The sequence below is a fragment of the Geospiza fortis genome, unplaced genomic scaffold (assembly GCF_000277835.1).
Source record: "Geospiza fortis unplaced genomic scaffold, GeoFor_1.0 scaffold40, whole genome shotgun sequence".
In the NCBI taxonomy this organism is placed as follows: Eukaryota; Metazoa; Chordata; class Aves; order Passeriformes; family Thraupidae; genus Geospiza; species Geospiza fortis.
In genome coordinates this window covers 13,894,904-13,905,421 of record NW_005054297.1, presented here as the reverse complement: position 1 = coordinate 13,905,421, position 10,518 = coordinate 13,894,904, and the positions used below count along the sequence as shown (strand labels likewise).

General features: G+C 41.3%; 1 protein-coding gene across 1 annotated transcript in view; it reads left to right on the top strand.

Moving 5' to 3' along the window:
- Positions 1-10,518, top strand: part of KDR (kinase insert domain receptor) — a 29,610-nt gene that overhangs the window by 9,006 nt on the left and 10,086 nt on the right. The window contains exons 12-21 of the mRNA XM_005415657.3: positions 424-532; positions 1,274-1,618; positions 2,527-2,673; positions 2,817-2,948; positions 4,647-4,753; positions 5,180-5,315; positions 5,578-5,682; positions 6,305-6,418; positions 7,659-7,747; positions 9,462-9,618. Coding sequence (XP_005415714.2) covers positions 424-532; positions 1,274-1,618; positions 2,527-2,673; positions 2,817-2,948; positions 4,647-4,753; positions 5,180-5,315; positions 5,578-5,682; positions 6,305-6,418; positions 7,659-7,747; positions 9,462-9,618 — 1,441 coding nt within the window. The remainder of the gene's footprint in view (positions 1-423; positions 533-1,273; positions 1,619-2,526; positions 2,674-2,816; positions 2,949-4,646; positions 4,754-5,179; positions 5,316-5,577; positions 5,683-6,304; positions 6,419-7,658; positions 7,748-9,461; positions 9,619-10,518) is intronic.

Here is a 10,518-nt window from a genome sequence, read left to right as displayed (position 1 = left end):
TTCACTTTCAGGTCCTTTGAACACTGATCCGAAGTGAATCTCCACTAAGGAATATAACTGACTTAGATTTCAATAACTACCTTTTAGTGATGTCAAGTTAGTTTAGTTAATCTTGCAAATTGACTGGAATAGAAGTTGAAGAGACTGAAAAGCAGAAAAAATTGTGGGTGCAGCATTTTTTAATACATATACCAAAGTCCACCTTCTGCTTCTTTGCATTTTCTTTTACCTGATTTTTACACACTTAGGGACACAAATGTAAACTTCAGAAGGGGACTGTGCTTCTGCCATGCCATGGATTTGTGCCTTGGAGGGATTTTTGGTTGTGCAGATATCTGCAGAGCCCTTTGCTGAGCTGTTGAGGTGGTCGGGCGTTACTTTAGCACTGATGTGGTATGAAATTGCTTGATTGTTCTTTTGTAGACTGTGAGCACCCTCGTGATTCAAGCAGCAAATGTATCTGCTTTGTACAGATGTATGGCCACAAACAGGGCTGGGTCGAGTGAGAGAGTGATCTCCTTCCATGTGACCAGTAAGTGCCCCCTGCCAAGGACAGCCATGTTAAATTAATGCTATTTTGTCTGTTTGCTAAGGAGAGGAACTTCAGTGATGTTACCTGATTCCTGACCTTTATTAAATCCTTTAATTCTTTTGGATTTTAGGTTTACTTAAGGCTTTCTTTAGGCAGCCTTTAAAATTGCCAAAATTGTGATTAGTTGTACCAGCATCAGTGGTGTGGCAGGCCAGTGAAAGTGATGCAAGATGGGCACTGTTGTCCCAAGAGTGACTACTGTTGAGCTTGAGCAGTCACATAGAAGGGCAACAGAGAAATTATGGCAGTGCCACAAAATGAGTAAAGATTTACTGTAAGAGCTAAGGCTAAAATTTTCCAAACTAGTGGCAAAGAGCTTCTGTCTCCTTAACAATGTCTCCATATTCATGTGCCAAAATTTTATTTTAATCAAAATCTAAAAGTGAACTATAAGATAGTGCTGAGAATCATCTTAGGTTGCTGTAAGTTTCTACAGGAAGAGTGACTGAATCCTTCATTTGATCCATTTGAAATGTATCACTTTTAATGAGATTGTACTCCTTAGAAAATTGATTAGTTGACTGACTGATTGATTTGATTGATCTATTTCAGTATTTCTTTTCCTTATTTTCAACCAGATAAGATGACAAAATCTGTATTTTCAAAATTATTTTTTCAAGTTAATGTTAGCCACAAAATACACAATCAAATAGGAATTTATTTTACTTTTTTAACTTGCAGGGGGTCTTGAAATTAATGTCCAGCCTCAGAATCAGCTGACAGAGAAGGATAACATGTCCCTGCAATGCACAGCAGACAAGTTCACCTTTGAGAAGCTGTCATGGTACAAGCTCAGCGCTCACGTTTCGCAGACTCCCTTCGGAGGGCTGCCCATGCCTGTTTGCAAGAACCTCAATGCTCTCCAGAAGCTGAATGAGACAGTCTCAAATACCAATGGTGAAAATGTCACCTTAGAGCTCATCCTTCGCAACATCTCCCTCCAAGATGGAGGGGACTATGTTTGCATTGCTCAGGACAAGAAGGCTAAAACACAGCACTGCCTGGTGAAGCACCTCACCGTTCAAGGTACAGATCTCTTACTCTGAAGCAGAATGAGTGGTTCTGTATGAAAACAATTGCAGTAGTGGCAGTTTTTGTTTTGTTCAGGCTTTGCATGTGTTTATTAATGGTGTGCTCAGTTTGTTAAATAGATTTAAACCAGTTGTAGTAACACACTCTTCTGGGGTTTGTCCAGGCAGCGGGCACTGTTTCATTAATACCAGTGAGGAAACACTGACTGAGCCACTGTACTGTGCAAGGAGATGTGTTTGGCTTCTGCTGAAGTAATGTGTTTAGCTCAGAAACATTCTCAATTTCACTTTTCAGAACACATTTTTCTCTGTAGCGGTATACACATGTGTGTACTTGTAGCATTAATGCCATTTCTTTGTGTGACTGGCTCTTGAGTTTGGAGTAGTGCCTGTAATTTAAAACAGCCATGAGTGATACTGATTTCAGGCAACAGCAATGCAAGCTGATAATCAGTCAGCTTTCCACACAAATAGTGATGACTTTGCTTTGGGACCTAGATGTCTAGGTTGATTAGGCAGATTCAGGAAAATACTTATGCACGTTCATGGTCTGTCCTGAATGGACATTTAATGGACCAAGAGTGTCAAACCTCTCATAAGGACTCTGGACACAGAAATGCGAGGGAAGCAATTTCTCAACTACTCCCTCTTCCCTCAGCAGCCTGAGCCGTTAAAAATTAATTCAGCTAAAGCAGGTTATATCAATACTGTTGAAATTTTCATGGCTATTATAATTTTTTCATGTCATGTGGAGGTTGAGCTATGATCTTAACATGAACACTGTGGCTCTTGGTCTAATCAAAGGATCTGAGACTTTGTTACTGGGACATGAACTGCTACTACTGAAAAAAATGGATCTTTTTCTTAATAAAGAGTAATTTTACTGTATTTTCGAACCAACAGAGCCCATGGCACCCACACTTGTTGGAAATCTGGAAAATCAAACAACAAATATTGGTGAAACAATAGAAGTGTCATGTGCAGTGAATGGCATTCCTCCTCCAAGCATCATGTGGTTTAAAAATAATGAGACACTTGTGGAAGATTCAGGTGAGAATTACTCATTTACTATTATCATTAAAAGGTTTCCTTTTGTGGGACTGACTGCTGATTTTCACCATGAAAAGTTTTGTTTTGAATTCTTAACAAAAGTGGCATAAAAGTAGCAAAACTAAGAATAATTTTTTTCCCAGGTATTGTTTTGAAAGATGGGAACAAAACACTAACCATCCGCCGAGTGAGGAAAGAAGATGGAGGGCTGTACACCTGCCTTGCATGCAATGTCCTTGGATGCAGCAAAGCAGTGGCTTTTTTTTCAGTGGAAGGTTGGTGTTAGCTTCTTTCCAGATTGTGCACAAAATCTTTAGAACAACTAGAAGGAAAAATCTACAGGCTATCCTGATGGGAGATCTGAAAATATACTATGAAATTTGTGAAAAGTGCTGACCATTCCTATCAAGCTCAAATTGGGTGCTGTCATAGCTGTTGAGGTTGATGCTTTTTTCTCCACTATGCTGCTTAGAGCTTTTCAACAAAAACTGGATCTTACTTGTGGTTGCAAAGAAAACTCTGCCAATCTATATTATGCTCAAACCCATACAACAGAGCTACATAAACATGCAGATATCCTGGGGCATCTCTGTTGTCTAGGTAACATAATTGTCACACTATGTTTTTTAGCATAGTATGTTGTACCTTTTGAAATTATGTAATTACTTTCACAGCATCTAAGGAAAACATTGTGAAGACTTTTTGCAGTCTGTTGTGATTGCTGTCCCATTTCAGTGAAACAGGTAGTGATTTTGAGTTAGGGGACTCCAGCCTTGGTCCATCTGAAAGGAGCATTTGTGAGACCCATCTCTCATTTGTTCTAGTCCTATTGTGGCACACCAAAATACAAGTTGCAATGACAAACAATAAATGGTAGCAAGAGGTTGGTCTGCAGTGTGAGTAGCTGGGACCACGATGGACTTTCCACTCAGAGTTGCAACAAGAAGCCTCAAACTAAAAGCTCCTTGCTCTTGATATTGGATCATCCATTCATACATTAGTACATTTGCATACTTTAGTCACCGTGCCCTTCACACACCTCTGTCTTTAAAGGTTAGGCCGGTTGTCTAATCCATACCATTAAGTTAATTAAAGCAATATCATGTTGTTCTTATAGGTCCCTTTAGGATATTTAGATGTTGGGCAAAATGTTTTAATGTTTAGATGTTTAGATGATGTCGATGTAGATTTCAGTTGATATGGTAAATATGGCTGAGGCACATCTGTAGAAGTTTGAAATTTGTGTAGGACATACTGTTTCACTCCAAAAAATTTATAGTGCAGCTCATGGGGGTCATGCAATGGAGTGTGCTGCTGTATAGGAAAATCTCAGTGGTGCAAGGGATAAAATACAGGGGCATAACGTGGCAAAGAGGGGCTGAAGAGGAGACCTGCGTCAGTGCACTAAAAGGTGTTCAAATGGTATCTGCTGGCCACTATTTTACAGGAAAAGGGACATTGTAAATAAGACCTTATTATCATGTGTTCTTGTAGAAACACATTTTTCATGCCCCAGCTGAATGATATCAAGAGACAAGAGAGAGATTGTTCTCTAGGTCATTCTCACAGCTCTTTATTTTCTATATGATGAAGGGTTTCTTTTGGTTTCTAAAGAAAGAGTAATTACTTTTTGGTGTTCTAAAACCATTTTTTTCTAAAAACATTTTTTTATTCTAAAACCACTGTTTTTCCAAAATGTGGATTCTACCTTTTTTATATTTGCCAAAGGTCCAGACACTGTCTTTGGAGCAAAGTTGATGCTGAGAAATGTGATGGTGTGTAAAACAGCATGAAATTGTAATATTCAACATAAACCCCCAAGCTTTTTGTTTTGTTTTGCTTTCGTTTCCTTGCCCCATGTTGCACTTTTAAAACGAACCTTCAGAACAAGGACCTTCATTCTTTACTTTAATGAATGAACAAAACAAATATGCTTCCAACTATCACTCAAATATTCATTTATTTCTTCCCAGGCGCTGAAGAGAAAACAAATCTGGAGCTCATTATCCTCGTTGGCACTGCAGTGATTGCCATGTTCTTCTGGTTGCTTCTTGTAATCATCCTCCGGACCGTTAAGCGGGTAATGAAAAAATTCTCATACCATCCTATCAGCACTGGTCTTGCATGACAAATGAGAGCTGACTTGAGGCCTTTTGTGTTGCTTCTTTCCATTGTTCTTAAATCAACAGACACATTTTTTCTCTCCATGCCATAACATTCTTGCCTGGAACCAGGGGTGCAGAAATTTGTTTTTAATTGAACAGGCCCTTGCAAGAGAAAAATGTTTCATCGGTTCTGTTTATTAAAAAAAAGAAAAAGAAAAAGAGAGAGGCAGAAAAAAAAGTGCAAGTAATTAACAATGATGACACTCATGATGACATGGTGTAGCAAAATGGTAGCCTGGCATTTCTGGGAACTAATGAAATACCCTAAAGTGAGAAAATGGCATTTTGCCTGCACATTGCCAGCAAAAAACTGTGCAACTGCAACTAATACCATTTTCCAGGCCAATGGAGGGGACATGAAGACTGGCTACTTGTCAATCATCATGGATCCTGATGAAGTCCCTATAGACGAGCACTGTGAGCGGCTCCCATATGATGCCAGCAAGTGGGAGTTTCCCAGAGACCGGCTCAAGCTAGGTGAGTTTTCATGGCATGAGCCATTTAGTGATACTGGAGGCAGCACCTTGCTGGGGGGTGTTTTGGGTCCTGGCTCACCACAGGACTGCTCTGCTGCATGATCCCTGGGTGGGCTCTGTGTTCCCATTGGATATGATGCATCCTATCTACATTTTAAGTCCTCTTTTTAATTTTTGCTTCATGAACTTGCTTTGGAGTAGTTTTTTATTCTACAACTTTTTCCTGCTGTGTCAAGCAGACATGTTTGTGTTCTCACTTCAAGGTAAACCTCTTGGACGTGGAGCTTTTGGCCAGGTCATAGAAGCAGATGCATTTGGGATTGACAAAACTGCTACCTGCAAAACAGTGGCAGTGAAAATGCTTAAAGGTAAAAATAATGACTAGAATTTCAACTTGAATATACAATATAGGGATATTTTTCAACACTATAACCATTGTACCCATTGTTGTAAAAGTTAAGCATAATGGCTGTTATCAGGAAAAGTACATGCCTTTCCCTCACTGATAACTGGAGCAAAGCAGCTGTGCTTTCCTAGCTGCTGCTTTATGATTCTACTTAGGTTCAGAACATAAAGTTGCTCCTGCAATTAATTTGCATGTGTCCCTTATGCATCCTTGTTGGAAGCTTTCTGCAAGTCTCAAGACAATGGCTTAGGCACGCTCCAAACTGGGTTGTAGTTTGGAATAGCTTTCTCCTCACTTTAAATCATATTATACTGCCTCACACTTGCCACAAAATGAAATGAAAAATGAAATGTGTGATTCCCAGACACATTGTTCTGAAAGAAGATGTAATGGGGCAGCAAAATGGGGCTGCCAGCAGCTGGGGGTTGAATTCCACCTCGTGCTGTACTGGCATAGCTGACGCAGCCTACCAGCCAGCAAGGCTCTTCACTTGATGGGCTGGTTAAATACCAGAAGAGAATGGGCAGGAGGGCACAACCTTTCTGTCTGTGATGCTCCTGACCTGTGTTGCTTTACCTCTGCAGAAGGAGCAACCCATAGTGAGCACAGAGCACTTATGTCAGAGCTGAAGATACTCATTCATATTGGCCATCATCTCAACGTTGTCAATTTACTTGGAGCCTGCACAAAGCCAGGAGGTGAGTGACTTCTTAGTGGGTGAGAAGGTACTAATGAAAACCCTATTTCTACCATTTCTGCTGCATAGACAATTGAAATTCAAAATTAAGGACTGGAAAGAGTAGTTCTTTCTAACACACACCACACATACACACACACACACACACACACACACACACAAAAGTCTGATAGAGCAGGTCCAGAGGTGGAATAAAGGTGGAATAAGGGCCATGCAGCTCCACCCCTTATTTATTCTATCACTTTGCTTTTCTGTACTTGAGATCCATGTTTATAGTGGGCAGCCCATGTGTAACAGACTTCCAAACTAAGTCTAATATCAGATTTAACAAGTTACTCTTACTCTTGTCACCAGCTACAGGGGACTGCAAATTGGGACTTCCCCTCTCTGTCTTTGGATGGGCTGTTGGTGCCTATGTGTGTATGTGTGTAGGAGGGGAGATTGCAATTTGGAGTCCAGCTCTGGGTGGATGAATCTATTTCACTTTATAATCAGAGACAGATGTTTTGTTTAGCAAATCCAGTACTACAAACGAATCTGGAAGAAATTCAATGTAAAGTAACTCAGTAATAATTTTTCAGGGAAGCTGACTTGTTGGCTTACCAAGGGATGAAAATTTAATTTGTAAAGTTCCATGACAGAAGTCAGTAGTTGAAGGAAACATAATCCATAAATATTTATTTCCTTGTTTATTCCATAATAAAATAGAGATGGCCAGTATGTGGAACCTAGGATGAAAATTTATCCCCATATCATATGCCTATATGAAATAAATTTGAACATGAAATACCATATTTAGATTGTACATTAAGGCATCTATGTCTGAAACCAAGTTTCCTGTTTTAAATGTTTAGTACTTTAATCACCTGTAGAAAAATGCATGGATAATCACATGTGTATTCTATTGCAGAGGTTAATTGCACTGTAGCTCTTTCAAATATTTATGCTGCATCCTTACAATGTTAATTAATTTGGCTGTTATTGGCACTTCAAATATAAGCACACCACTATACTTTTTGACATATGAAATTAAGCCCATGATTTTCAAAATTGTGTGCAGATAACAGCAGAAAAATGAATAATTTTGATGCGTTGATTAGATTTTGTTTTATTATTGATATTTAAAAAAACCTTTGGCTATTGGAATGCTCTTTGAACTGTATGCATTTCTAGGCAGAATTTATGCTCTGAGATAAGGTGGGATATAAATGGTCTAATGAATTGCTTTATGTGTTGTACAGGGCCACTTATGGTGATTGTGGAATATTGCAAGTTTGGAAATCTGTCCGCTTACCTACGGAGCAAGAGGAATGAATTTATCCCGTACAAGGTAAGGAGTCAAGGTTGACAGTGAAATGTTTGGTTTGGTGGGTTTTTTCCACACACAATGTTTCTTTTTCTAGTGCAGACTGCAGCAGCAGTCCTTGGGGACACTGAATGTCTTAGCACTTCCCATGGGAATGAGAGATGGCAAAGACATCAGAGGTCATTTAGTCTTTCCCCTGGCCCCTGCAATGTAGTTGTTTTGTTATTGTTAGCTTAAAATGTGCAAAGGAACTGGGCTTCCACTATTTCCTTTGGCAGACTGTTCTACACTTGGCTGTATCTTTCAGGAAGTTTTTTCTGATTATCAGCCTGAATTTTTTCCTTTCTTAGTTAAGCACCAGACCACCTTAAATAACTGCACGCCTTGCTTAGTGTATATATCCATCAGATATCCATAGGTATCTGCTGTCACATGATTATCTGTTCTACTGTCCCCTTGGCTCGTTGCTGAACGAGGCTACACGTTTGTTCTGCTGTTAATAGTTTTGTATAACTGATGTAGCTCATGAGTTTACATTCAGCTTTTCACCTCCTGAGTCCTTTGCAAAAAGGAGCCCCATTACAGCACCCTGATTTGAAAGAAGTGGGAAGATGGAGACTGGCATTTTCTAACTCATTTCTGGGCGCCTCTGAGAGAAGTCTTGTTTATGGAGGGCATCCATCTGTAGGATCCATGCTCTCTGAGGGTCAGATTGCTGTATGAAGAACTTGGCTGTGTGTACCCAGCACTCAGGGTCACCCTGGGGACCCTACCCTTTTCCACCCACAGCCAAGAGGGAGGCCCCTGGCCTGTACTCTGCCATGTTGGTAGACTTGGGCCTTCCTGCAGCTGCTGTGTTTAGATCAGAGCTTCTTCCCACTGCTTGTTGGCTCTCCGGGGGGTTATTTTTCTTTATCCTTGGAGACATTGTTTACTATTTTGTATTGGCAAAGGCAACTCGCTGCATCTTCTTGTGAGGTAAAAAGATAAACAAGTATCTTGAGAGGCCTTGATGTGAGAGACAGGGTTTCATGAGAGTGCTGACCCTTGCTTACACAAGCAGTGTGAATGGGATTTGGCAGTGTTAAAAAACAGCCCTGACAGGGAAAACATCACCAAACCAAAGCAGGAGAAAATGGAAATGTTTTGGAGGATACCTGTGGTGCTGGATTCCTCCCTAGAGGCATGCAGTGGCTTAAGGGAAGATGGAAATAAGTCAGATTTTGATGGCTATTAGGGTTTTGGCCAAGGTAGAGGTTTAGCAAAGGGCCTTTGCAGCAGCAGGAGGTAAAGCCATAGCAGTACAGAGAGGCTGGAGTGTACAAGAGGATTTGGCAGCATGCATCCACATGTTTTTCAGAAGTGGGGTGCACCAGGGGCTGAGGACACCAGCTCCTCAGTGTGCATTTAGTCACCTGCATGTGGAGATGCTGCTGGGGTTTGGCTGCGAGGTTGTGAAAGCAGGAGAAAGTTGTACTGTGGAGTGGCAGAGGGTGCTCCAGTTGGTGAGCCTGCATGGCCATGAGTTGGGTTTTGCTGGTACCATCACTGCACCAGCCTGGTGCCCCGACCAGAGCTGCCTTGGAGCAGAGCAGCAGATCATGCCTTCACTGGTTGATCTCCCTGCCTTCCCCAGTGACCTTGGCACAGACCATAGGGAGCATCACTGCCTCTCAAGCAGAACCTTCTGGCATGCTTTCAGCTTCTGATTTTTCTCACCCTCCTCTCATATTTCTAGACCAAATGTGCCAGATTTAGGCAGGGGAAGGAGAACTATGTTGGTGATGTCTCTTCTGACCTGAAGCAACGCTTGGACAGCATCACAAGCAGCCAAAGCTCAGCAAGCTCCGGCTTTGTGGAGGAGCGGTCCCTGAGTGACGTGGAAGAGGAGGATGGTAGGATGCATCTTCTTCTGGTGTTGAAGCATGTGCCATTGGTGGGGCTGGTGAGGGACACTGGGGACTGTGTGATTTCCAAAGCTCCCTCAAAACTGTGTGTGGGGTATTCTTTGGATGACCAAAGTTCCTGAGTATGGATTATCTAAATCAGCATCCCAAACCCCTCAGCCCGAACCCAGATAATGTCCTGTATTGAAAGGGTCTGGTTTTAGTGTGAAGTTTTTGGAGATATGTCTATTTAATACCCCAATATTTTGAGGGGAAATTACAGAGTACAAACTCTGCAGGCAGTGCAGAGAGGGATGCACCAGCATGCCAACTGGATTTCCTTAATGTCTACCCAAAAGTTAAATACTGTGAAACACTATTTGATTCACTGCTTATTAGCAGAGAGCTTGCTTTGCCTTCCCTCTGCCCAGGTGGTCTGTCAGGAACAGGAAGCCTGAATTATCGCCTCATTCAGAGTCTCTCCAGGATGCACATATCCTCTGCAGTGGTTTCACTGATGCATTTGCCATGTTCTCCTTTGGCAGATGCAGCATGAAATGCTCACTGCTGCCATTTCAGAGGCTGCTGATTTCACCTGGGGTGAGATTAGACTAGTTGTGAGGAAAACTCTACTTCCTGTACCTCTACTGCTACTAAAAATCATTTAGTGCAAAGAATACATGAGTTATGTGAACAGGGAGAATGATCTTGCAGTTTCAATCCAATCTAATAGGTAATGTCAAGCATGCACTTCATGCATTTCCACAGCATCTTGGTCCCTTTCAAGTATGCCCTGGTGTAAACATTGACCCTCTGAGCTGGAGCATTACATGAAGTATGTTGACCTGAAGGAGCCCTTATGGTGAAGGTTTTAGCCACCAGTGTTGTAGTTCCTGGTAGATGTCTGCT